The following is a 27,779-nucleotide window of genomic DNA, read 5'->3' as shown; positions in this document are numbered from 1 at the left end:
GGGCAGCGAATGTGACACTGGGAAGTTTGTCCTTCTTCCTCTTGGAGACGAATGAAGATTCTCTCGTTTTTTCCGTCCTTTGCAGGTATAGCCGGGAAGGACCTCACCAAGCATCACCTACTCAGCATCTCTTGCCAGGTGGCTGACGGGATGACCTACCTGGAAGAGCAGCATGTGGTTCACAGAGATCTGGCGGCCAGGAACATTCTGGTGGGAGACGATCTGGCTTGCAAAATCGCAGATTTCGGCCTCGCTAGACTCCTCAAGGTTTGTGCAGGAAACCATGGGAGCTGCCTCAGTTGGAACCAGGGGTGGGCAGAGGGTAAGGAGGGGAGGGATGATGCTACAGAGATGACCCTCCAAAGCAGCTGCTTTCTCCAGAGGACCTGATCTCTGGAGTTTAGAGATCAGGTGTTATTTTAGGAGATCTCCAGGCCCTGTGGGTAGGTTGGCAGCTCTGGTGGGTTTAAGCTACACCTCTGGTGATTTGAGGGTAGATCCTAGGGAGGGAGAGCATTGGGGAGGGGAGGATAGAGATCTCAGTTGGGTATAATACCATACTCTCTTCAAAGCAGCCAGGGGAACTGATCTCTATTATTCGGTGATCAATTGTATCTCCAGGATATCTCTAGGCCCCACCAGGAGGTTGCAACCCTAGGAGAAGGAGGGAATAAGCGGTTAGGAAATCCACCCCAATTCATTTCTCCTCAATATTTTAAGCACTTTGCCCACCTCCCTCTGTTTCTTTCACCCTTTAACTGATACTCAATATTCCCTGCCCTCAACATGCCCTGCCCTCAACATTCCCTCAGAGAATATTGAGCATACTCAGCTGAATCTATTGTGGGCCGTGGCCTTTTAAAGAAAATTACAAAGTAATTCCCCCCCCCCCAAGTACTTGGGGAGTGTCCTAAACAAGCATAAACCTTGAGCAGCCTTCTGGGTGGCTACACCCATCTGCTTTACTGATAAAGAACATCATGTGTTGTTGTAAGGAATGATTATTCCTTTTCTTGAATCATAGAACAGTACAGGAAAAGCTTCTTGCGCATACATTGAAGCAGTGCTTAAGAACATTGGCCTTTAATCTGGAGAACCTGGTTTGATTCCCCACTCTTCCTCCACATGCAGCCAGCTTGGGTGGCCTTGGGCCAGACACAATCTTGTTAGAGCTGTTGACTGCGCAGTTCTGTAAAAGCTCTTTCAGCCTCACCTCCCTCCCAGGGTGTGGGGACAGGAAGGGAGGGGCTACGGTAAGCCACTTTACAATTCCTTTGGAGAGCGAAAAGGGGAGTATAAAAACCAACTCTTCTTCTTCTACATACCCAAGAGTCCTCAGCCTGCTTCCCCCTCCCCAGATCTATATTATACTCCGTGACCAGAGTCAGCCCTGGATTAGAACTTGGGTGGGAGACCACCAAAGAATTTGAGGGTTGTGGTACAGAGGCCGGTAACGGCAAACCACCCCTGATTGCCTTTTGCCTTGAAAGCCCCATAAGAAGCTGTTGCACTGGCCTACCTTGCAAGGGGGTTGTGAGGATGTCCAAGAGGGTGACTAGGATGGGCCAAAATATGATGGGGGCCAAGAACGGCTGCATTTTGACATTTGAACAAGCCCCACTAGATCATCCGACTGCATCCTTTCGTGACTCTTTTTGCCCAAAGCACACGTTGGGGTGTTCTTGAGCCTCTTTGCGAAAGACCTGCTGTTCTTCCTTTCTCGGCAGGACGACATTTATTCCACCAGCGGCAACGCCATGATCCCCGTAAAATGGACGGCCCCCGAAGCAGCTGTTTACCAGACTTACTCCCTCAAATCAGATGTCTGGTCCTACGGGATTCTTCTCTACGAAGTTTTCACCTATGGGCAAATCCCCTACGAAGGTAAGGTGTCGTCTGAACCGTTTGGGATAGGCAAGATCTGCTGGGTGCCGGATTCAAGAGCGTATGAAGAATCTCCTGCAGGGGGCACCCTATATTTACATTAAAGCTAAAGGGGAACAGTGACGGACATGATGCGGAAAGAGGAATGTATTGAAAAGGTGATTGGGAAAAACGTGTCCTGATTGGTTCATTGGGAGACTTCCTGCTCCTGGGAGGACACTTCCTCTCTACTTGCCTCCAGACCAGAAGAATCAAAATGATGCTGATGACGATGACGATGACGATGACGATGAATTATTGCATGGCAGAGTTGCGCACTGATGTAGACCACCCTGAACCGGCTGTATTCAAGTAGGGACAACGTTTATGCAGACAGATTGGGCAATCACCCTCAAAGGAAATAACAGTTAGACAGTTAAGACTCTTCTCTCTCTCTCTCTCTCTCTCTCTCTCTCTCTCTCTCTCTCTCTCTCTCTCTCCTCCTACTCACAAAAGTTTGGTTCTCTTCTTAAAAAAACTATTTTATTCTTTTAAGTAGCCTGATGCTCCCCTCCTCTCTCTCTGTTCCTCTCACTATTATATACACACATACATACATACATACATACATACATACATACATACATACATACATACATACATACATACATACATTTGAATATATATATATATATATATATATTTGAATATGAAGTTTTTTGTTTTCTTTTTCTCCTGCAGGGATGACCAACCAAGAAACTATCCAGCAGATCACCCGTGGATACCGGCTCCCTCGGCCTAATACCTGCAGCCCCGAAATATACACCATCATGCTAGACTGCTGGAAGGCCAACCCTGATGACAGACCAACTTTCCTCACCTTGAGGGGGAAGCTCTTCTCGATTTACAAATGGGCTCACCACCCATTTTCTTGAATGTTCTCGACGGTATTGATTATGGACAATCAGTCCTGAACCCTCGACAGGATTCGCAGGAACTGTTAGCAATACCCAGCCCACGCCAGCTTTGGGCCTAAAGAATACTTTAGACATTTGAAATGGGACTATATGAAGGCCTTCTTCTTGGGAGGGACAACGAAGAGACCTCCTCGGCTTTCCTGGATGCGTCCGCTGGAAGATCGTCCGCTGCCCGTACTTCTCGTGAAGATGTCCTTGTGAAAGGAAGCAGAAGATGTAACCTTCTCCTCGTGCAAACTGTGGACTGATTTGCTCGTGCTGGGGTGGATTTTCATTATTCAATAAACGTGTGCAAATAAATTGGACTTGGAGGTGACACTGTCTGGGCCTAGCTCATTAAATAAAAAGAGAAGAGCTAGAAATTTAAGAATGAATGAATGAATGAATGAATGAATGAATGAATGAATGAATGAATGAATGAATGAATGAAAATCCTGATGGAAAAAACCAAGGGTTCATATAAGCCGGAATCCTCTTTTCCCCACAATAGCCAATAAGATATTTTTGGGCACCGTGGCATATTTTTCGGTCTCTGATTAGTTGATTATCTCCACCAATGTTTGGGTAAGAATCCCTGCTCTAAGCTTTCTTTCTCAGGGTTCACCCCAAGTTTAACAGGGAGCCAACATGACGGGACTGGGGTACGCCATGATGAGCCCCAAGCACGGATCATGACTGCGGCAAAATGAAAAAAATAAAAAATCCCTTTCCCCTTCCAAGGTGTCTGTCTGATTCGTCCCCCATCCAGCCTACACGAATAAGCAACCTAGGCTAGATGTTTTGAAATTGTATGCCAGAAAGATTTTCCGAGTCTAGATGTTTTGACATCCTCTGCCCCCTAATGGCAGCATATGGTATTGCAGTCACCAGCTCGACATTGACATTTCTACCACTGGGGGCAGAGTTCAAACGCAGAAGCTTGTTTAAGACCAACAAAGTTTTATTCAAGGCATAAGTCTTCATGCGCACACATCAGATACAGAGACTGACAGACCTTGAATAAAATTTTGTTGGTCCTAAAGTTGCCACCGGTTCTGCTTGGTTCTGCTGCTTCGGCCCGACATGGCTACCCAACTTGAATCTACTACTGGGACTGCACTGCAGGGTTATTGTATGCTTGGTTCTGCTGATTCGTCCCGACATGGCTACCCAACTTGAATCTACTACTGCAGTGGTCCCCAACCTTTCCGAGGCTGGGGACAGACAGGATAATTGCCCCGCCCGCGCATCGCGCATGCGCGATTTCGGCCGCACATGTCGCATGCGCGGCCTGGCCGCAGCCCTGATTCCCTCTCCCCGCCCTCCCACAGTAAGAAGCTTCCCGGGCCCGCAGGTCGGGGACCACTGTACTACTGGGACTGCACTGCAGGGTTGTTTTATGCACTCACTCAGCCAGTATTAGGGAATTATGCACTCATTGCAACTCAGAACTTAATGTTGGGATATGACTTTTTTTCTAGGGGGAGGGATAGAGAAAGGACGCTGAAAATCAGCTGGTGTGTCCCAGCTGCAGAGATTAATATTGTCAGCCTGGAACATTCTCAATGCTACTATCAGTGAAGACTGGCCATTAGAATATAAATGGTTTAATAAAGGAATAAAAGTAAATATTAGGGTCTTCCCCCCCCTCACACCTTTGCTATCCTTAGGAGTCTGGGACCCATCTTTGGCTCCCTGGTTCAAGGCACTTTCACACTGTATTGTGTGACCCCACCTGGAGTCCTGTGGGCAGTTCTGGAGGCCTCGCTTCAAAAAGGACGTGGACAAAGCTGAGAGGGTTCAGAGGAGAGCAACAAGGATGGTCCAGGCCAGGGGACCAAGCCCTATGAGGAAAGGCTGAGGGACCTGGGAATGTTCAACCTAGAAAGACCGACCGAGCTCTTGATCCTGCCTATCCAAGTCCTTCCACAAGGGGCTGTGGAAAGGGACTTGTAAGGGGGAGGAGTCAAGGAGCACCGATCTCCAAGTGGAAATCTTCCCCCAACTACAATTCCCAGGATGAATTGTGGGACACTTCCCAGAATGTCTTGCTTTGCAGCCGGAGTGGAAACTGATCTTCCGGCGTTAGGTCTGAAATTGTTCAATGAATTATGGTAGTTTGTTAAACTTATATTATTGTCAAGCTTGTATTACTGTTAGAATTCTTATTGATATGTTATGTTGCACCTGTTCTGTTATATGATCTTCCTGGTATCCCATGACGTTTCCGTCGGAAATATGGAAAAGCGGTATAAAAATCTAAGAAAACAAACCACCAACAAAACGGCAGCAACAATACTTCTGGGGCAGGAAAAAGAAATGCGGAGTAGCCAATCCACAGACTTACACAGGGAGGGATCAAAGAAGGCAGATCAAAGAACATAAATTAGATCTATTTTTAAACCAGAGTAGATGTAGCTCTACCGAAGCAGAGCCTCAAAAAATTCAAGAAACACTCATAAATGTTCCTCTCCACGGAAATCTTTAGTAAAAGGCGAAAGATTTATGCGATCTGAAGAGAAACCAGAGTATGCTTCCAACACGCCACCACGACACGGCAAAGCAGCCGTGATAAACACTAAGGTTATGGTGAACACTCTCTTGGACGCGAATATCCCGCAGCCCACGCAGCAAACGGTGCCTGCACGGATCTGCTCCAGATCAGAGTTGTACTCCTCCCCCCACTTCGCGTGAATCAGTCCCGGCGCCCGCGGAGAAACTCGGGATCCCGCGCAAGGCATGACGGTAGTCCCCACATGCAAATGAGATCTCCCGCACGCCTCTCCTGGGCCGCCGGCAAAGGGCGGAAGAGATCCTACGCCCTCTAGGTGCTACCTCGTGAATTGCAGCCGTCCTCACACAGCAAACCCGCCGGGGGGAAATCCGGATTTTTTTTTTTTAATAAAAAGCAAGGAGCGGATTGGGATGTCTGGGCTGGGCATCATCGCCTTCGCCTCCCGAGCCTTTCCATGCAATTCCAATACAGACCCCCTTCGTCGGCGCCTCCCGTTATTCAGCGGCTAAAAGAAATGCCCTCTGCGCATCCTCCACCCTGGCTCCAACCCCAATGCATTTCGGGAGCTGTAGTTTGAGAACGGAATTTACGGATCCGTTTCGCGCTCCAGCTTTCAGGATCAAGGGTACGGGGACGAGGAGACGGAGGGAAAGTCGGATCCAAAGGACTCTAAAAGAATTCTTATGAATCAAGTGATTTTAAAACTGAATCCACGTGCAACCCCTCCCCTCTAGCTCTACAGATCACGGCTGGCTAAACTGTGACTCTCTCAATGTCTACGAAACTACACTAACCATAAGAACCTACTGCCGAGAAGGGTGAATACTGCGCCCTCTAGGGGACACCTCGTGAATTGCAGTGGCCCGCACACGCCAAACCCGCCAGGGGTTAAATCTGAAAAATATACAATAATAATTAAATTAAAAAGAAAGAAGCAGTTTCTGATATCCGGGCCGGGCATTTTCGCCTTTGCACCCCGAACCCTTCCGTACAATTTCTAACCCAGACCCCTTCGGCGGCGCCTCCCGTTATTTACCGGCCAAAAGTAATGCGCCCTGCGCCTCCTCCACCCTGTCCTGGAACTGCATCCCCGATGCATTTCGGGAGCTGTAGTTTCAGAATAGACTTGCAAATTTCCGTGGGAGCTACTGGACTCTCATTTTATCGGGGGAGTACTGTTAGGGATCAATTTCACTCTCCGCTTTCAGAACGAAGGGGTGTGTGTGTGGAGCGACTGGGAAATGTACAGGCTAGGTTACTGTAAACGGATCCATATGACATGTCGGATAAGCGATAGGGTTGTGAGTGTCCTGCATGGTGCAGGGGGCTGGACTAGATGACCCAGAAGTCCCCTTCCCACTCTATGATTCTATGATTGTTAACACTGAATAAAATAACCCTCGATCATTAGTCCAGACCAGCTGTTCTCAACAGGGATCATAAAGCCCCCCTGGGGGTGGGGCGGTCCCCGGCACATTTGAAGGGGGCTATGGACCGAAATCCCCCTTCAAGGATCGCTGCCTTGTTGTGGCAAGGGGGCTTGCGTAGTTCAGTGAAGCTATGAGCTATTCCGTGCAGGGCCACCCAAGACGGACAGGTCATAGCTGAGAGCTCTGACAAAAGGTGATCCACTGGAGAAGGAAATGGCAAACCACTCCAGTATCTTTGCCATGAAAACTCTATGGACAGTTCCAATAGGCATAACGATATGACGCCGGAAGATGAGCCCCTCAGGTCGGAAGGTGTCCAATATGCTACTGGGGATGAGCAGACGGCTAGTATGAGTAGCGCCAGAATGAATGAAGCGGCTGGGCCAAAGCCGAAAGGACGCTCAGTTGTGGAAGTAACTGGTGGCGAAAAGACAGTCCGATGCTGTAAAGATTTTTATTCCATAGGAACCTGGAACGTCAGATCCATGAATCAAGGTAAGCTGGACGTGGTCAAACAAGAAATGAGAAGACTGAACATCGACATTTTAGGAATCAGTGAACTAAAATGGACAGGAATGGGTGAATTTAATTCAGATGACCATCAGGTATACTACTGTGGACAAGAATCTCGCAGAAGAAATGGAGTAGCCTTCATAATCAATAAGAGAGTAGGAAAAGCAGTCTTGGGATACAATCCCCAAAATGACAGAATGATCTCAGTTCGAATCCAAGGCAAACCATTCAACATCACAGTGATCCAGGTCTATGCCCCAACCACTGCTGCTGAAGAGGATGAAGTTGATCAGTTCTATGAAGCCCTACAACACCTTCTAGAAGCAACGCCAAAAAATGATGTACTTATCATCATGGGGGATTGGAATGCTAAAGTAGGAAGCCAAAAGATAACCGGGATAACAGGCAAGTTTGGCCTTGGAGTACAAAATGAAGCAGGGCACAGGCTGGTAGAATTTTGTCAAGAGAATACAATGGTCATAGCAAACACTCTTTTCCAACAACCCAAGAGACGACTCTACACATGGACATCACCAGACGGTCAACACAGAAATCAGATTGACTATGTGCTCTGCAGCCAAAGATGGAAAAGTTCTATCCAGTCAATAAAAACAAGACCAGGAGCTGATTGTGGTTCAGATCATGAGCTTCTTGTTGCAAAATTTAGGCTTAAATTGAAGAAAGTAGGGAAAAGCACTAGGCCACTCAGGTATGAACTAAATCATGTCCCCAACGAATACACAGTAGAGGTGACAAATAGATTTAAGGAATTAGATCTGATAGACAGAGTGCCTGAAGAACTATGGATGGAGGTTCGCAACATTGTACAAGAGGTAGCAACTAAAACCATCCCAAAGAAAAAGAAATGCAAGAAATCAAAATGGCTGTCTGAGGAAGCTTTACAAATAGCTAAGGAGAGAAGGGAAGTGAAAGGCAAGGGAGAAAGAGAAAGATACACCCAATTGAATGCAAAATTCCAGAGAAAAGCTAGAAGAGATAAGAATGCCTTCTTAAATGAACAGTGCAAACAAATAGAAGAAAACAATAGAATGGGGAGGACCAGAGATCTTTTCAAGAAAATTGGAGATATGAAGAGAACGTTTCATGCAAAGATGGGTATAATAAGGGACCAAAATGGTAGGAACCTCACAGAAGCAGAAGAGATTAAACAAAGGTGGCAAAATTATACAGAAGAACTATACAAGAGTGAGCTTAACATCCCTGATGACCACAATGGGGTAGTTACTGACCTGGAGCCAGACATCCTGGAATGTGAAGTCAAATGGGCCTTAGGAAGTCTGAGCAACAATAAAGCTAGTGGTGGTGACAGCATTCCAGTTGAACTATTCAAAATCTTAAAGGACGATGCGGTAAAAGTGCTACACTCAATATGCCAGCAAATTTGGAAAACTCAACAATGGCCACAGGATTGGAAAAGGTCAATTTACATTCCAATCCCAAAGAAGGGCAATGCCAAAGAATGTTCAAACTACCGCACCATTGCACTAATTTCTCATGCTAGCAAAGTTATGCTCAAAATCCTACAAGCTAGGCTCCAGCAATATGTGGACCGAGAACTTCCAGAAGTACAGGCAGGATTTCGAAGAGGCAGAGGAACTAGAGATCAAATTGCCAACATACGCTGGATCATGGAGAAAGCTAGGGAGTACCAGAAGAATGTCTACTTCTGCTTCATTGACTATGCTAAAGCCTTTGATTGTGTGGAGCACAACAAATTGTGGCAAGTTCTTAAAGAGATGGGAATACCAGAGCATCTTATTTGTCTCTTGAGAAATTTATATGCAGGTCAAGAAGCAACAGTGAGAACTGAACATGGAATCACTAACTGGTTCAAAATTGAGAAAGGAGTTCGGCAAGGCTGTATACTGTCGCCTTGCCTATTTAACTTGTATGCAGAGCACATCATGAGAAATGCGGGATTAGAGGAGTCACAAATTGGGATCAAGATTGCAGGGAGAAATATCAACAACCTCAGATATGCAGATGATACCACTCTAATGGCAGAAAGTGAAGAGGAACTAAAGAGCCTGTTGATGCGGGTGAAGGAGGAGAGTGCAAAAGTTGGCTTGAAACTCAACATCAAGAAAACGAAGATCATGGCATCCGGCCCTCTCAATTCATGGCAAATAGATGGGGAAGAAATGGAGATAGTGACAGATTTTATTTTCCTGGGCTCCAAGATCACTGCAGATGGGGACTGCAGCAAAGAAATTAAAAGACGCTTGCTCCTGGGGAGGAAAGCTATGGCAAATCTAGACAGCATCCTAAAAAGCAGAGACATCACCCTGCCAACAAAAGTGCGTTTAGTCAAGGCTATGGTATTCCCAGTTGCAATGTATGGCTGTGAAAGTTGGACCATAAGGAAGGCCGAGCGTCAAAGAATTGAGGCTTTTGAACTCTGGTGCTGGAGAAGACTCTTGCGAGTCCCTTGGACTGCAAGGCGAACAAACCGATCAGTCCTAGAGGAGATCAACCCTGACTGCTCTTTAGAAGGCCAGATCCTGAAGATGAAACTCAAATACTTTGGCCACCTCATGAGAAGGAAGGACTCCCTGGAGAAGAGCCTAATGCTGGGAGCGATCGAGGGCAAAAGAAGAAGGGGACGACAGAGAATGAGGTGGCTGGATGGAGTCACTGAAGCAGTAGGTGCAAACTTAAATGGACTCCGGGGAATGGTAGAGGACAGGAAGGCCTGGAGGATCATTGTCCATGGGGTCGCGATGGGTCGGACACGACTTCGCACATAACAACAACAAATGGACCGAAAACCTGAGATGGGGAGCCCAAAGTGTTTATGGAGGGTCCCTGGTAACTGAACTGCTGAAATACCCTTTTTGGTCACATATGACGTACTAATTGCTAGGACATTCGACCTTCCTCAAAAGAAAGAAAAAGAAATGATGCCATCCACTCAGCTGTGTGTGCTTGAATCAATGCATTCAGGAAAAGAAATGAACACTCATGCTTCTTGCTAAATCTATGGGTTCGACGATGAGCACACACACTGGTTGTGGATTGAGCTCTTCTATTAGGGCCCCAGCATGGCAAAAGCAGAACTAAAATGATCCCCACCCCTCCCTGAATACCCCAACATATATACACAGGCAAGATAATGGATCTTCCGCCAATGTGCACTATTGGTCAGTCTCAGTTTGAGCTGACCGGATCCAGCAGACGGGATCTAGCCGCACGTCGGTCAATTACGTTCTGAACCCCGATCCTGCCTCGGATCTCAAGCTCTATCCTCGGCAGCTCTACAGACACAACCGTTCTCTTGGTCGAATATTCCAGAAATGTGTCTTGTTTATATATAGGACAAGGTATGCGGAGTGTAGTTTGTTCACCCTTAAAGGTAAAGGTATCCCCTGTGCAAGCACCTCGTCATGTCTGACCCTTGGGGTGACGCCCTCTAGCATTTCATGGCAGACTCAATACGGGGTGGTTTGCCAGTGCCTTCCCCAGTCATTACCGTTTACCCCCCAGCAAGCTGGGTACTCATTTTACCGACCTCGGAAGGATGGAAGGCTGAGTCGACCTTGAGCTGGCTGCTGGGATTGAACTTCCAGCCTCATGGGCAGACAGCTTCAGACAGCATGTCTGCTGCCTTACCACTCTGCGCCACAAGAGGCTCAAATACAACATTAAAACTCCATAAAACCCCCAGTTATACAAGAACTAAAAATGACACCGAGAAAAAGATGATGGCTCCATCTTGCAGGAAGTAGGAGAGACTGAGAGAGCTCTGAGAGAACTGTGACTGGCACAAGGTCACCCAGCAGGCCTTTGTGTGTCCCAAAGTGGCTTACAATCACCTTCCCTTCCTCTCCCCATAACAGACACCCTGTGAGGGAGGTGGGGCTGAGAGAGCTCTGAGAGAACTGCTCTGCAAGAACAGCTCTAAGAGAACTGTGACTGGCCCAAGATCACCCAGCTGGCTGCACGTGGAGGAGGAAAAGGGAATCAAACTGGGCTCTCCAGATTAGGGAGCACCGCTCTTAACTACAACACCAAGCTGGCTAACTAAGTGCCACTGCTGGAACAGCTTTGGGATTTTGCAATTAAAAAGCATAATCGACAGAACCCAGTTTACAAACCTAAATTTGGTTCCAGAATACAAGTATTCCCAGAATTCTGCTGGGATCAAACTCCCAGCCTCATGGGCAGAGCTTTCAGATTGCATGTCTGCTGCCTTACCACTCTGCACCACAAAAGGCTCTTTGTTCACCCTTAGCTTAGGGCTTTTTTAGCCTAGCTCATTGCATGAGTAGCCAGCCTACTGCGGGGGGGGGGGGGGGAGGGGGCTTACACCTGAGAAGAGCTCCTAAAAGACCCATGGCAAAAAAACAAAAACATTGAATGTAGATCCTAATCTATAGGCAGCACCACAATTATCATGCATGCCTGTGCATAGCCACAGATTGCACCACAAAAATCATGGAGCCACTGCTGCTGGACAATGCAAGATCTGTAGGGTGCATGTATCAATGGTATAAGAAGAATGTCCTGCAGGGGGCATCGGAGGAAAGATGTATTTAGCATAGTTAGATCAGGAACTTCCTGACGTTTTTCAAATCATCTCCTCCACTGTCCTGACTGGCTCTTTGGAGACTTCTTGCTCCTTTGAGCGCACTTCCTCCCTGCTTGCCTCCAGAACAGACTGAAAGAATGCAGAACGACAGTTAGACAGTTAGTTAGGACTCTCTTCCTCCTCACTATTCAAAGTTCTTTTCTATATAAAGCTGTTTCCCTTGCATTGGGTCACCCTAGACTCACCATGAAATGACATATCAGGTCCATAGCTACAAATTACACCATAAACATAGTTTAGTGTATAGTCTGCTAGGATTCCCCAGATCCTTTTCATGTGTACCACTGCCAAGGTAAGTCTCACCCATCCTATAGCGATGTATTCAATTTTTTCTACCTAAATGAAGAACTGTTATGCCCCGTTGTCTTCCCCAGTCCCAATCAGGAAGGAGGTAAGGTCTGAGAAAAACAGCATAATTTATTGGCCAAGAGCTATGTGGACGGATTCCCTCTTCACCAAGAGCTCGGAGAGAAAACTATGCAGGCCATTCTCAGTTGCTTTTGTGAGGCTGTAGTCTTCTGCTTTTAGTGAAGACCTGCACATCTATAGTGAGCCATTAGCTTATCTGTGAAAACTTCCTGCCCCAAACTTCCTTATGTTTACATAAGCCTCTCACTTAGATAGAGACCCTAATGTTTTCATGGAGCCTTCTCACCTAGGAGGAAAGAACCTCCCTGCCTGAAGGCTGAATAATATTCTAACAAAGCAAAATCTGCCAGCACAGCATCTATAAGCCCCCTGCAAGTATCACAAGATCTTTCCTATTAGCATTACAAATATCTATTATTTTCACAAGCATTTGTTCGATTCAGTTCCTTCATTTTCAGACCGTTCAAAATTTTACACTTATTCCTACTGAAATTCATTTCAGCCTAGTTTTCTAACCTGTCAAGATCATCTTGCATTCTGATTCTGTCTTCTGGTGTCTTTGCTACCCCTCCCAGTTTAGTGTCACCTGCAAATTTAATAAGCAGCCCTTCGATTCCTTCATCCAGATCATTTATGAATATGTTGAACCACACAGAGCCCAGGACAGATCCCTGAGGCTCTCCACTCCTCACTCCTCTCCAAGAAGATGACGAACCATTCACAAGCACCCTTTGGGTGCGATCTGTCAACTAGTTCTCAATCCACCTAACGGTAATAGGATCCATACTGCCTTTTACCAACTTGCCAATAAGAATATAATGCGGGACTTTGTAAAAAGCCTCACTGAAATCAAGCTAAAACTATGTCTACAGCGTCCCCCTGATCCAGCAAGGTAGTAACTTTCTCAAGACAGAGACAGAGACAGAGACAGAGACAGAGACAGGGAGACAGGGAGACAGGGAGACAGGGAGAGGGTTAGTCTGACATGACTTGCTTTTGAGAAAGCCATGCTGACTCTGAGTAATTACAGCCATCCGTTCTAGGTAAAGCTCTCATCTTCTTGCCCTCTGAGTCCTTCCAGATGAGGGCCGAGTGATCCCCCCTCAAACTGACAATGACTTCTTGAGATCATTTAATTCAGGGTACAGAGGAGAGCGCCGAGGATGATCTGGGGCCAAGGGACCAAGCCCTATGAAGATAGGTTGAGGGACTTGGGAATGTTCAGCCTGGAGAAAAGGAGGTTGAGAGGGGACATGATAGCCCTCTTTAAGTATTTGAAAGGGTGTCACTTGGAGGAGGGCAGGATGCTGTTTCTGTTGGCTGCAGAGGAGAGGACGCGCAGTAATGGGTTTAAACTTCAAGTACAACGATATAGATATCAGGAAAAAAAGATTTCACAGTCAGAGTAGTTGAGCAGTGGAATAGGCTGCCTAAGGAGGTGGTGAGCTCCCCCTCACTGGCAGTCTTCAAGCAAAGGTTGGATACACACTTTTCTTGGATGCTTTAGGATGCTTAGGGCTGATCCTGCGTTGAGCAGGGGGTTGGACTAGATGGCCTCTATGGCCCCTTCCAACTCTATGATTTTGTGATTCTATGATAATAGCATTTTTATTGATTTCCTTGAATTTCTATACCACCCTCCCATCAGGCTCAAGGCGGTTTACACAAAACATTGTGGGCATCTATCATAATCATAAACATAGTAGCATTAATCATAACAATGCTCCCCAAATTAAACAGAATGTTGTAACAGATTCACATTGAACAATAACGTTTCACATGAACCCTGAGGGAGGTCAGTTGGGTTCAGAGCATGGAAAGGGGTGATCGGGGAGATCAGCAGATGTTGGGTCAGTCGTCCTCTTCCAAATGCCTGGTGGAGGAGCCCCCTTTTACAGGCCCAGTGGAGCTGTGGAAGAGCTCATTCCAGGAGCTCATTCCACCAGGTAGGGGCCTTTGGCCCTGGTTGACGTCCGGCATGATTCTTTGGGTCCAGGGATCACCAGCCGGTTGGCGGTGGCGGAGCATAGGGCTCTTTTGGGGGTCCAGGCAGAGAGACCCTGGGCCCAGACTGCATATGGCTTGAAGGTGATTACCAAAACCTTCAGCCTGATCCAGAATTCAACTGGGAGCCAGCGGAGTTGTTCAAGGGCAGGTCGAATGTGGGATCCCCACGGCGGATTCAAATGGGTTGCCGTGTGGGTCTGAAGTAGCACAATAAAATCAGAGCCCAGGAGCACCTTTAAGACCAACAAAGATTTATTCAGGGCGTGAGCTTTCGAGTGCAAGCACTCTTCCTCAGACTGTGATCTCCTTACATGACAGGGAATATATAGCAAAAATCAATTCTATTTGGTCGTGACACAGGCTACTGATGTGACAGAATTGATTTTTTACATATATTCCCACGGTCATGTAAGAAGTTCTTAGTCTGATGAAGAGTGCTTGCACTCGAAAGCTCACGCCCTGAATACATCTTTGTTGGTCTTAAAGGATCCTCATGGTGTATTTGTGAGGATCCTGGCTGCGGCATTCTGGACTATTTGCAGTTTCCGGACCAAGGAAACATCCCCCTCAAGACGCCCATGCCCTGAACCAGGCTGACCTCTCTAAGGGCCCATTCTAAGTTCCCGTTCCTGTTATATTGTTGCTGATTTAGATTCAGAACCACCGCTGGATTATTGTTGATGTTATTTTTGACTGTGTCATATGTTAGATCGTTCCATGTATCCCCCCCCCCCCCGCGATGTTATATGTAAACTGCCCTGAGCCGTACGAAAGAGTGGCATTAAAATTTAATAAACAAATAAATAAATAATGATGAGGGTAGGCCCGCGTAGAGCGAGTTGCACAAGTCTAGTCTAGAGGTGACCGTCGCATGGATCACTGTGGCTAGGTGTTCCGGGGCCAAGTAGAGAGCTAGTAGCTTGTAGAGAGCCAGTTTGGTGTAGTGGTTAGGAGTGCGGACTTCTAATCTGGCATGCCGGGTTCGATTCTGCGCTCCCCCACACGCAGCCAGCTGGGTAACCTTGGGCTCGCCACAGCACTGATAAAACTGTTCTGACCGAGCAGGAATATCAGGACTCTCTCAGCCTCACCCACCCCACAGGGTGTCTGTTGTGGGGAGAGGAATGCGAAGGCGACTGTAAGCCTCTTTGAGACTCCTTCGGGTAGAGAAAAATGGCATATAAGAACCAACTCTTCTTCTTCTAGGTGGAAAATGGCCTGCCGTGCTACTCTTGTGAGCCTGAGAGTCCATAAAGGTACTGTTTGTTACTATAGGAATGGCTTCAATTAAAGAGCAATAAAATATGTTAGCCTGGTTGTTATATAGTAAGGGGGCAGAGAGAGAGGCCTAACTAACTGTCTACCTCAATAAAATCAGAGTCCAGAGGCACCTTTAAGACCAAGAAAGATTCATTCAAGGCGTGAGCTTTCGAGTGCAAGCACTCTTCCTCAGACTTGCTCTCGAAAGCTCACGCCCTGAATAAATCTTTGTTGGTCTTAAAGGTGCTGCTGGACTCTGATTTTATTGTGCTACTTCAGACCAACACGGCTACTCATTTGTAACTGTCTACCTGTTAGCATGACTGATGTCTTGCAAACATGTCAGCGAAACATTCCTGAGTTAGGTACTAAATATATTTTAATTGGTTTTGTCCGGACAAAAGGAAATCACGAAGCGCATGTGTGACTTCTTGAAATGGGGGATGTTTCTGGAGAAAGTTGGAAACGGTTTAGGGAAATAATATTATGAATATGTATATGTGTAAATACTGGTTGCCTTTTGGCTTTTGGGGTTTCTATTTGGTGATTCTCTTATTCTGCAGCTCTCTTTTTTTCTCTCTTATTGGTTAATCGATGCATTAAAAACCGGCAGTCTAGCAACCTGGCAACGAATCCCTTATGACCAGTGTCTTGACAGTATAACGATTGCTCCTTCTTCCATAAAGCATCCAAATGTTTTCCCAAATCCCAAATGGACATTAAAACAGAAATTCTGCTATCATTCGGAGCAACGACTCAGCACATAGCAAACATCGAGGAAAGACGGAATAAAAAGTAAATTGCTGCAATCTAATTTCTTAGTCTTTTAAATGGTGTTTCTCGTTGTACATTCCACATTCATAAGAAACTCTCCATCTTGCAAAGATTAAAGCTACCATGGCCATATTGCCTGCAAAATCCACAAACCAGGTGGCCAAATTGTGATTCTCTAGATGTGTATAAACTACAATACCCATGAGCCCTTGCTGGCAGCAGGGGCTCATTGTTATTGTAATTCCATAGACATCGCGAGAAGCACAGTTTAGCCAGCCTGATCTATAGAACGAGAGTGAAGGGGTTGCATGTGGATTCAATTTTAAAATCATTTGATCTATAAGGATCACTTTACACTCCTTTGGATCCGACTTTCCTCGTCCCTTTGATCCGGAAAGCAGTGCATTCCTTTTGGCCGCCGAAGAGGTCTGGGTTAGAACTCGCACGGAAGGGCTCGGGAGGCGAAGGCGAGAATGCCCGGCCCGGACAGCCGAAACCCCTCCTTATTTTTTAATTGTCTTTTTATTTTTATTTTTTTCGGATTTAATCCCTGGCGGGTTTGGTATGCGTGAGGACGGCTGCAATTCACGAGGTGGCGCCTAGAGGGCGCAGGATGTACCTCCCTCCGCCCTTCGCCGGCGATCCAGGGGAGGCGAGGGGAGGAATGCGAGAGAGGTCATTTGCATGTAGTGGGTACCGTCATGCCTTGGGCGGGAGCCCGAGTTTCTCTGCGGTATCCGGGTCGGATTCACACGGAACAGGAGAGGAGTCCGGTTCTGATCTGGAGCAGACCCGGGCAGGCACCGTTTGCTGCGCGAGCTGCATGATGCTCGCGAGGAAGCGAGAGTTCACCACAACCTCAGTGTATCCCGACTGCTTTGCCGTGTCGTGATAGGGGGTTTGGATCGGTGTTGGTTCATCGTCAGATCGCATGGAGCTTTAGCCGTAATATACTAAAGACTATAGAAGAATGATGTTATCCGTTCAGTCTTCGACATACGCCTCTGTCTATGATCAAATTTTTTGAGGCTCTGCTTCGGCAGAGCTGCCTCTGCTACGGTTCGAAAACAAACCGGATTTTTAGTTTATGTGGGTTAACTTATGTTTACGAATAGCTGGCTTTGAACGTGCTGGAATCGAAATAGAATAACGCCCTCTAGCGAGAGCCCTTCCGTGTGTGAACTTATTGATTGGAAGAAAATCAGAGTCAAGTTGATTTATTCAAGGCCTGAGCTTTCGCCTGCAAGCGTTCGTCCTCATTATTGGATTTATAGGCCGCCGTGCTCAGAAACCAGCTTACAGCGGGTCACAGAAAAAATATCCATACAATAAAAATCCTCATTGGATTTATAGGCCGCCGTGTTCAGAAACCAGCTTGCAGCGGGTCACAGAAAAAATATCCATACAATAAAAATCCTCATTATTGGATTTATAGGCCGTTGTGCTCAGAAACCAGCTTGCAGTGGGTCACAGAAAAAATATCCATACAATAAAAATCCAATGACAAATCCCATTAAAACCCCACTTATTACTAATATTACTAAATGGACTCCGGGGAATGGTAGAGGACAGGAAGGCCTGGAGAATCATTGTCCATGGGGTCGCGATGGGTCGGACACGACTTCGCACCTAACAACAACAACATTACTAATACAACAAGAACTTGGTAGAAGGCAGAAAAACCATAGCCTTCCTTAAAACAGGATTTATACATATACTTTGATAAATATAAAGAAACGTGCATGTTCATATAGGCTTACCCCTGGAATTAAATTCTGGTGGTCTTGAAATGCTCTCAGATTCAAACTTAATACTCTACCAGGGGGTGGTGAAACCCTGGGGTTTCCTGAATGGATGGGAGTTGAGAACTTTTTTAAAATTATTGTTATATGGTAATATTGACCCCTCCCCAAAATGGCCAGTGATGGGCCTGGAGGGGGTGAGAAAGGGAGGGGCCCAGGTGGGCATGTCCACAGCTCTGCTTCCCAACCTTATTTTGCAGTTCTCGCTACTTCTGGAGTTTCTCAACAGGTAAACATATTGAGAAAGGCTGTATTGTACCCTGGTGAGTAGCTGTGTTGGTCTGAAGCAACAGAATAAAGTTTTTAATCTGGGGACACCTTTATTGGCCTTAAAGGTGACACTGAATTTAGCCTAGAAGAAGCAGGGGAAGCTTTGGTTCTTATATCCTGCTTTTCACTGCCTGAAGGAGTCTCAAAGTGGCTTCCAATAGCCTCCCCGTCCTTTCCCCACAACAGACACCCTGCGGGGACGGTGGGAGAGCTGAGAGAGCTGTGACAGAACTGATCTGGGAGAACAGCTTTAACAGGACTGTGACTAGCTAGCCCAAGGTCACCAGGTGGCTGCATGTGGAGGAGGAGAAAATCAGACCCAGCTCTCCAGATTAGAGGCTACCATTCTTAACCACTACCTCCAGCTGGCTATATCCTTAATCTTTTTCACACCTGATTCCCCGTTTTCTGAATGCTGTTCTTCGCCACACTTTCCTCTCTATCAGGACTGGGTGCATTTTGCCTTTTGGGGGTTTCTGTTTGGTGATTCTAGCAAAATAAGGTGACCAGATTGTCCCACTTTTGGAGGGACATCTGGGGGCACCTGGCAAATTGTACTTATATTGAAATTAAAAATATATATATCACAATACTATTTTTGTGTTCTATGCCTTCTATGAAAGATTTTGTTGCTCCATATAGACCAAATTTTAATCAAGAACCCCCCCCCCTCGGTCAATGGTATCCCACTTTACCAATGTTAAAATCTGGTCACCTTATAGCAAAAGTATTCTTATTCTGCAACTCTCTTTTTTCCTCACATATAATCTTATTGGTTAAATGGCAAGATAATTTCAGAACCTGGTAACGAATCCCACATGACCAGAGTCTTGACAATATAATGGTTGCTCCTTGGTCCATAAAGGATCCAAATGTTTTCACAAATCCCAAATGGACATTAAAATAGAAATTCTTCTATCTTTCAGAGCAACGATTCAGCTCATAGCAAACATCGAGGAAAAACGGAATAAAAAGTAAATTGCTGCAATACAATTTCTCAATCAATCTTTTAAAAGGTGTTTCTCATTGTACATTTAGTTTCTGCCTTCATAAAAAACCCTCCATCTTGCAAGGATTAAAGCTACAGAACCATGGCCATACAGCCCGGAAAATCCACAAAACAGGTGGCCAATTCGTGGGTCTCTAGATGTGTATAAACTACAATACCCATGAGCCCGTGCTGGCAGCACGGGCTCGTGGTTATTGTAGTTCCATAGACAGCTTAGCCAGCCGTGATCTATTATATAGAACTGGGGGGGGTTACATGTGGATTCAGTTTTAAAATTATTTGATTCATAAGGATTCCTTTACAGTCCTTTGGATTGATCCTGAAACCTGGAGCGCGAAATCGGTTCGGAAATTCCGTTCTCAAACTACAGCTCCCGAAATGCATTGGGGATGGAGACAGGGCGGAGGAGGCGCAGGGCGCATTTCTTTTGGCCGCTGAGTAACGGGAGGCACCGCCGAAGAGATCTGTATTCGAATTGCATGGAAGGGCTCGGGAGGCGAAGGCGATGATGCCCATCCCAGACATCCGCATCCGCTCCTTGCTTTTTAATTGCTTTATTATTTTTATTTTTTCGGATTTAACCCCTAGCGGTTTTGGTGCTTGTGGTCGGCTGCAATTCACGCGGTGGCCCCTAGATGGCGCAGGATGCGTTTCCCCCCCTTCTCCCTCCCTTTGCCGGCGGCCCTGGAGAGGCGAGGGGAGGAGTGCGGATGAGCTCATTTACATGTAACAGCTACCGTCATGCCTTGCGCGTGAGCCCCAGTTCCTCCGCGGGCGCCGGGGCTGATTCACGCGGAGTGGCGGCGGACTGCGGCTCCGATGGGGAGCAGAGCCGTTTAGGCACCGTGTGCTGCGTGGAGTGCGGGATGCTCGCGAGCAAGCGACTGCTCATCGCATCCTTAGTGTGTATCGCGGCTGCTATGCCGTGTCGTGGTGGCGTCTGAGAAGCATACTCTGGTTTCTCTTCAGATCGCATAAATCTTTCGCCTTTTACTAAAGATTTCCGTGGAGAGGAACATTTATGAGTGTTTCTTGAATTTTTTGAGGCTCTGCTTCGGTAGAGCTACATCTACTCTGGTTTAAAAATAGATCTAATTTGTGTTCACCTGCTGCCTGTGTTAGCGCTCTTACGTATTGGATTTATAGCTTGCCACTTTTGGGAATCATTGGTAGGTTACATTAAAAAAAACCCAACAATACAAAACCCCAATTACTACTAATATAACAAGAACTTAGCTGATGGTAGAAAAAGCATAACCGTCATTCAAACAGGCATGTTTATACAGATACCATGGATAGCCAAAGTTACCAACAAGATAGTTTTACGGAGGAGCAAACCAACTATGTCATTAGAAGGGAAAATATTACGGCTGAAGCTCACTTACTTTGGACACATCCTGCGATCAAACTTGCTAGAAAAATTATTATAGATATTGATTTTTGAGAAATGCTGCCCGAAGGAGTCTCAAAGCGGCTTCCAAGTGCCTTCCCTTCCTTTCCCCACAACAGACACCCTTTCCTCTCCATCAAGCCTTTCCCCCCCCCCCCAATTTTCTTCTGCCTGTCCTTGATCCCACGCCACTCCCACAAGCGACAAAACTACGCCCCCCAGCCAACCAGCCTCCTGTCCAGTCAAGACCTGCAGGCCAATGGGCAGATCCTTTGAGATCTGCAAAGCTAGAATGGCCGAACACTGGCCTGACCAGGGCAAGCGTCTTTGGAATTGTAGTTGGTTGGAGCCAGAATGGTGTCGTGGTTAAAACCGGCAAAGTCTAATCCAGATAACCAGCTGTGATTCCCCCCTCCTCCTTCACATGCAGTCCGCTGGGTGACCTTGGGCCACTCTCAGTTCTCTCAGGGATCTCTCAACTCTCATGCCCCCTATTGGCAACATCTAGTATTGCAGGGGATTGCACCACCCCTTAAAGTTAAGGTCAGCGGAATAGAGAGAGGCAGCGTTCGTTCCTCCACCCCTTTGAGCCTGCCTTTTATAAAAAGGCAAGAGAAAGGCTGCTCTAGATGCAGAAAGAATTTTTTTAAGTAGCTACAGGTAACAATTCAATCCAGCTCTCAGAACATACATAGAGCTGCTTCTTATTGAATCGGACCCCGTCTACCCAGATCTGCAGCAGTTCTCCAGGTTGAGGTTTTTCCCTGGACCAACCACCTAATCTTCATAACTGGAGATGCCAGGGATTGAACCTGGGATCTTCTGCATGCTTGGCAAATGCTCTACCACTGAGCTACTGCTGACAGTGACTGACTTAATGAGTTTCTTGGCTTAATGGGGATGTGGGCTCACATCTGACCGCTAAACACACTGGTTCACTTTCTACATTTGGTCTGATCTGGCCGGTTCTCCGAATGGATGGGGACATCTCCGTAACCAAACCAGTAGCTTGGCTCGAGAGGAGTAGAGTGTTCGACAATGAGTCATCATCTGCTGACATTGTTTTTTTGGAGACCGACAGGTGTCCTCGAACCCTTCCTTTTCTGCTAAGGTAGCCAGCTCCCCAGTGGGAAATTCCTGGAGATATGGAGGTAGAAATAGGGATGGCTGGGCTTGTGGAGAGAAGAAACCCAAGCAGAGGAACATGTCAGAGAGCTCAGGTTGGAAAGAAAACTGCTGGGAGCTGGACTACAGGTTGTAGACTCGAACAGGCACCTTTATTTTCACAATGTCATAATGTGGACCGGTCATGAAACCCGTTTTCATGTCTGCTTCCTCAGTGACATAAACATTTTACAAGTGGCTTCTGAATTCTGACACATCCCACCTGCACTGTTCCCAAGGTACCTCTTTCAGAATAGTTTTCAGAATAGTTTTCAAGGGTGGATCGGTTTCCAAGCGGCACAGCCAACATCTCCCTGGTGTCCTGAAAAATACTTCGGAGATATGGGTACGTTGGGAACTGTAATTCTGGGGGATCCCCAGGTCCCACCTGGAGGTTGGCATCCATGAGTCTTGAACCCCTGTAAGAGTTACTGCTCTAAGTACTGCACCACTGAAGGGCCATGGCTCAGCAGGAGAGCCTCTGCTTAGTATGCAGAAGTACCTAGGTTCAATCCCTGGCTTATCCAATTAAAAGAGCTGGCGGTAGGCGAGAGGAAAGACATTTCTCTGCCCCAAACCCTGGAGAGACACTGCCAGATGGAGCAGACAGCACTGACCATCATGGGCCAGTGGTCTGATTCAGCAGACGAAAAGCTGCCATGTAGAGGATGGAGCTGAGTTGTTCTCACTTGCCCCGGAGGGACGGACCAGAACCAATGTGATGAAATTAATTAGAAAGAAATTCCTTCTAAACATCCGGAAGAAGTTCCTGACAGTCCGAGCACTTCCTCAGTGGAACAGGCTTCCTCAAGAGGTGGTGGGTTCTCCATCTTTGGAGATTTTTAAGCAGAGGCTGGAGAGCCGTCTGATGGAGAGGCTGATTCTGTGAAGGTTCAAGGGGGTGGCAGGTGACAGTGGATGAGCGAGAGGGTTGTGAGTGTCCTGCACAGTGCAGGGGGTTGGATTAGATGACCCAGGATGTCCCTTCCAACTCTACGATTCTAGGATTCTAAGTTCTTTCGGGCCACGTGTCCATTGGGCAGATGCTCATATATGATGGGGAAAGACACAGTAAACAGCAGAGTCCAAAGGCTAAAAGGGAAATGGGACAAGGTGAGATGCCACGAGGTGAGATTAAAAAGCGATAGTATTTCCTGGGACTGTTCATGGGAGCTGTTTCTCCCAGCTGGGCCTCTTATTTCCTTATCTCTCTTGCCGTTGTGGGTGAAATGTTAGGACATCCCCGAAGGTGTGTCAGGCGCCGAGTCGTCAGACCGGTCCTTCTGGTGTCAAAACAAGCACAAGCATTTGGGTTAGAAACCGTGAGGTAAGGTAGGCCAGCACAGTAGTTCTGTGCCCAGCTCTGCCTCCTGCGGCAGCCATTTTGTGGTCGCGCACATCACACCGGATTGGGATTCCAAGGGGGCCTGTTGGCTCAGAAAGTTTGGGGACCCTTAGAACAGCCCCTTGCTGCATCCTTAGGGATGCCAGGTCTGGACTGGGAAACACCTGGGGGGTTGGGGGATGGAGTCAGGCGATGGTGGGATCTGGTGTAGCCAGTTTGGAGAGCCAGTTTGGGACTTCTAATCTGGCATGCCAGGTTCGATTCCCCACTCCCCCACATGCAGCCAGCTGGGTGACCTTGGGCTCACCATGGCACTGATAAAATTGTTCTGACCGGGCAGTGATATCAGCGCTCTCTCAGCCTCACCCACCCCACAGGGTCTGTTGTGGGGAGAGGAAAGGGAAGGCGATTGGAAGCCGCTTTGAGACTCCTTTGGGCAGAGAAAAGCAGCATATAAGAACCAACTCTTCTGCTTCTTCTGGGGAAGGCAGAGACCTCTGTGGGGTATAAGGCCCTTGGGCCCACCCTCCAAAGTGGCCATTTTCGCCAGGAGAACAGATCTTGGAGATCAGATCTATGACCCTATCTGTGTACGTACTACACATCTGCACCTTAAAGACAGGAAGGAAGGAAGGAAGGAAGGAAGGAAGGAAGGAAGGAAGGAAGGAAGGAAGGCAGGCAGGCAGGCAGGCAGGCAGGCTAGCAGGAAGGCAGGCAGGCAGGCAGGCAAGCAGGAAGGAAGGAAGGAAGGAAGGAAGGAAATAAAAGTAGAGAGGAGGAAGGAGGGAGGAAAGAAAGAAAGAAAAAGAAAAGGAGAAAGATGGAGGGTGAAGGAGAGGGTAAGAGAAAGAAAGAAAAGAAAGGGAGGGAGGGAAGGGGGGAAAGAAAAAGGAAGGAAGAAAAATTGAGGGAGAAAGAGAGGAAGGGTGAAAGAGAAAAAGGAGTGAGGAGGAAGAAGGAAGGAAGAGGGGGAAGGAGAGAAAGGGGAGAAAAGAGTGTGAGAGAAAAAGAAAGGGAGGGAGGGAGGGAGGGAGGGAGGGAGGGAGGGAGGGAGAGAGAGAGAGAGAGAGAGAGAGAGAGAGAGAGAAAGAAAGAAAGAAAGAAAGAAAGAAAGAAAGAAAGAAAGAAAGAAAGAAAGAAAGAAAGAAAGAAAGAAAGAAAGAAAGTCCAACCTCAGTGGTCAGATTTCAGCTAGAATTTCTAGAATATCTCCTGTCCAACTAACCAAAACAGAACCCCACCATTCCTTCGAATCAGTACTTCTCCTTCCGATGATGTCACACATTATCTGAATAGCCTTGCACAAGGCCTGGTTTCCCAAAGGATCACATTTCAGAATTTCAAAACTCACGGCAGAGTGACATCACGCCCAGACTTTCTCTTCACAGAAACGAGGTTGCAAAAACTGATTGGGGGGGGAGGAACGTATGCAATTGTCACTGAACGGATGAAGCCATGAAGCTGCTTTAGGCTAAATCAGACTCGGGTGCCGTTCTCAGACAAGGTGGTAGCTCTCCGGGGTCTGAGGCAGAGGTCTCCTGACATCGGCTACGATTCAATTCTGACTGGAGATGCCAGGAATTGAACCTGGGACCTTCTGCATGCCAAGCAAGTACTCTACCGCTGAGCCACACCCCCTCCACAGGAGTCTCCCACTCAGCCAGTCTGTCTTCTTCACCACCACAAACACAAGACCGCAGAAATAGGGGAACAAAGTTTGAGTCCGTTGGTGCTGGCAGAGTTGGAATTCGTAGCACCAGCGTGGTGTAATGGCTAAAAGGCTTCTAATCTGGAGAGCAGGATTTGATTCCCCACTCCTCCTCCACGCGCAGCCAGCTGGGTGACCTTGGGCTGTTGTGGGGAGAGGAAAGGGAAGGCGATTGGAAGCCAATTTGAGCCTCCTTCTGGTAGACCGTTTATGCACTGGGAACTTCACTGCCCCAGCCTCCATGCAAGAACACAAATCTGGGGCGGATGAGGTGTACCGGGCCAAATGCTCCCCCAGGTGGGTGCAGGAAGAGGTGGGGCATCCTGCCATAACTAAAACTCCAGCCTGTAGCCCGGCATGAAACCTCCAGTGCATAAATGGTTGTAGAGAAAAGCGACATATGAGAGCCAACTCTTCTTCTTCTTCAGTAATCTCAGGGCTCTCTCAGCCTCACCCACCTCACAGGGTGTCTGTTGTGGGGAGAGGAAGGGAAGGCGAATGGAAGCCGCTTTGAGCCTCCTTCGGGTAGAGAAAAGCAGCATATAAGAACCAACTCCTCTTCTTCTTCAGTAATATCAGGGCTCTCTCAGCCACACCTCCCTCACAGGGTGTCTGTTGTGGGGAGAGGAAAGGGAAGGTGATAGAAGCCCCTTTGAGACTCCTTCGGGTAGAGAAAAGCAGCATATAAGAACCAACTCTTCTTCTTCAGTAATCTCAGGGCTCTCCTTTTGGTAGAGAAAAGCGGCATATAAGAACCAACTCCTCTTCTTCTTCTTCTTCTTCTTCAGTAATCTCAGGGCTCTCTCAGCCTCCCCTCCCTCACAAGGTGTCTGTTGTGGGGAGAGGAAGGGAAGGTGATTGAAGCCCCTTTGAGACTCCTTTGGGGAGAGAAAAGCGGCATATAAGAACCAACTCTTCTTCTTCTTCTTCTTCTTCAGTAATCTCAGGGCTCTCTCAGCCTCCCCTCCCTCACAGGGTGTCTGTTGTGGGGAGAGGAAAGGGAAGGTGATAGAAGCCCCTTTGAGACTCCTTCGGGTAGAGAAAAGCAGCATATAAGAACCAACTCTTCTTCTTCTTCTTCAGTAATCTCAGGGCTCTCTCATCCTCCCCTCCTTCACAGGGTGTCTGTTGTGGGGAGAGGAAAGGGAAGGTGATAGAAGCCCCTTTGAGACTCCTTCGGGTAGAGAAATGCGGCATATAAGAACCAACTCTTCTACTTCTTCTTCAGTAATCTCAGGGCTCTCTCATCCTCCCCTCCCTCACAGGGTGTCTGTTCTGGGGAGAGGAAAGGGAAGGTGATAGAAGCCCCTTTGAGACTCCTTCGGGTAGAGAAAAGCGGCATATAAGAACCAACTCTTCTTCTTCTTCTTCAGTAATCTCAGGGCTCTCTCATCCTCCCCTCCTTCACAGGGTGTCTGTTGTGGGGAGAGGAAAGGGAAGGTGATAGAAGCCCCTTTGAGACTCCGGGTAGAGAAAAGCAGCATATAAGAACCAACTCTTCTTCTTCAGTAATCTCAGGGCTCTCCTTTTGGTAGAGAAAAGCGGCATATAAGAACCAACTCTTCTTCTTCTTCTTCTTCAGTAATCTCAGGGCTCTCTCAGCCTCCCCTCCCTCACAGGGTGTCTGTTGTGGGGAGAGGAAGGGAAGGTGATTGAAGCCCCTTTGAGACTCCTTTGGGGAGAGAAAAGCGGCATATAAGAACCAACTCTTCTTCTTCTTCTTCAGTAATCTCAGGGCTCTCTCAGCCTCCCCTCCCTCACAGGGTGTCTGTTGTGGGGAGAGGAAGGGAAGGTGATTGAAGCCCCTTTGAGACTCCTTTGGGGAGAGAAAAGCGGCATATAAGAACCAACTCTTCTTCTTCTTCTTCAGTAATATCAGGGCTCTCTCAGACTCCCCTCCCTCACAGGGTGTCTGTTGTGGGGAGAGGAAGGGAAGGTGATTGAAGCCCCTTTGAGACTCCTTCAGGGAGAAAAAAGCAGCATATAAGAACCAACTCTTCTTCTTCTTCAGTAATCTCAGGGCTCTCCTTTTGGTAGAGAAAAGCGGCATATGAGAACCAACTCTTCTTCTTCTTCTTCAGTAATATCAGGGCTCTCTCAGACTCCCCTCCTTCACAGGGTGTCTGTTGTGGGGAGAGGAAGGGAAGGTGATATCGGCATATAAGAACCAACTCTTCTTCTTCTTCTTCTTCAGTAATCTCAGGGCTCTCTCAGCCTCCCCTCCCTCACAGGGTGTCTGTTGTGGGGAGAGGAAGGGAAGGTGATTGAAGCCCCTTTGAGACTCCTTTGGGGAGAGAAAAGCGGCATATAAGAACCAACTCTTCTTCTTCTTCTTCAGTAATCTCAGGGCTCTCTCAGCCTCCCCTCCCTCACAGGGTGTCTGTTGTGGGGAGAGGAAGGGAAGGTGATTGAAGCCCCTTTGAGACTCCTTTGGGGAGAGAAAAGCGGCATATAAGAACCAACTCTTCTTCTTCTTCTTCAGTAATATCAGGGCTCTCTCAGACTCCCCTCCCTCACAGGGTGTCTGTTGTGGGGAGAGGAAGGGAAGGTGATTGAAGCCCCTTTGAGACTCCTTCAGGGAGAGAAAAGCAGCATATAAGAACCAACTCTTCTTCTTCTTCAGTAATCTCAGGGCTCTCCTTTTGGTAGAGAAAAGCGGCATATAAGAACCAACTCTTCTTCTTCTTCTTCTTCTTCAGTAATCTCAGGTCTCTCTCAGCCTCCCCTCCCTCCCAGGGTTTCTGTTGTGGGGAGAGGAAGGGAAGGCGACTGTAAGCCCCTTTGAGACTCCTTTG

The 27,779-nt window shown here is 47.4% G+C and overlaps 1 protein-coding gene, 1 long non-coding RNA gene and 4 other non-coding genes across 8 annotated transcripts in view; 2 read left to right on the top strand and 4 right to left on the bottom strand.

Annotated features, from left to right (window-relative positions):
- The window catches only part of SRMS (src-related kinase lacking C-terminal regulatory tyrosine and N-terminal myristylation sites), a 49,284-nt gene extending 46,486 nt beyond the window's left edge, over positions 1-2,798 (top strand). Inside the window, exons 6-8 of the mRNA XM_077335849.1 lie at positions 86-267; positions 1,728-1,884; positions 2,605-2,798. Of these exons, the coding sequence (XP_077191964.1) occupies positions 86-267; positions 1,728-1,884; positions 2,605-2,798 (533 nt within the window). The remainder of the gene's footprint in view (positions 1-85; positions 268-1,727; positions 1,885-2,604) is intronic.
- Positions 256-5,823, bottom strand: LOC143836503 (uncharacterized). Of its 3 annotated transcripts, none has more exons than XR_013230635.1 (4): positions 5,655-5,823; positions 2,744-3,034; positions 1,520-2,274; positions 256-654 (listed from the first exon to the last, which is right to left on the bottom strand). It is a non-coding gene; the product is annotated as an uncharacterized LOC143836503 (long non-coding RNA). The 3 variants fall into 3 exon arrangements; XR_013230634.1 differs by having other exon boundaries at positions 1,520-2,225; XR_013230636.1 differs by lacking the exon at positions 5,655-5,823 and adding an exon at positions 5,007-5,623 and having other exon boundaries at positions 1,520-2,225.
- LOC143836923 (U5 spliceosomal RNA) lies at positions 5,236-5,351 on the bottom strand. Its single transcript, XR_013230836.1, has one exon. It is a non-coding gene; the product is annotated as a U5 spliceosomal RNA (small nuclear RNA).
- A 14,503-nt stretch (positions 5,824-20,326) lies between the features above and the next one.
- Positions 20,327-20,442, top strand: LOC143836922 (U5 spliceosomal RNA). Its single transcript, XR_013230835.1, has one exon. It is a non-coding gene; the product is annotated as a U5 spliceosomal RNA (small nuclear RNA).
- Positions 20,443-21,558: 1,116 nt separating this feature from the next.
- Positions 21,559-21,627, bottom strand: TRNAA-AGC (transfer RNA alanine (anticodon AGC)). The gene has a single exon. It is a non-coding gene; the product is annotated as a tRNA-Ala (tRNA).
- A 3,215-nt stretch (positions 21,628-24,842) lies between these two features.
- TRNAA-GGC (transfer RNA alanine (anticodon GGC)) lies at positions 24,843-24,914 on the bottom strand. Its single transcript has one exon. It is a non-coding gene; the product is annotated as a tRNA-Ala (tRNA).
- Between the last annotated feature and the right edge of the window lie 2,865 nt (positions 24,915-27,779).

Source organism: Paroedura picta, chromosome 4 (assembly GCF_049243985.1).
Source record: "Paroedura picta isolate Pp20150507F chromosome 4, Ppicta_v3.0, whole genome shotgun sequence".
Lineage (NCBI taxonomy): Eukaryota > Metazoa > Chordata > Lepidosauria > Squamata > Gekkonidae > Paroedura > Paroedura picta.
Note: the sequence above shows the minus strand (reverse complement) of the source record. Positions and strands in the feature narration are given on the sequence as shown.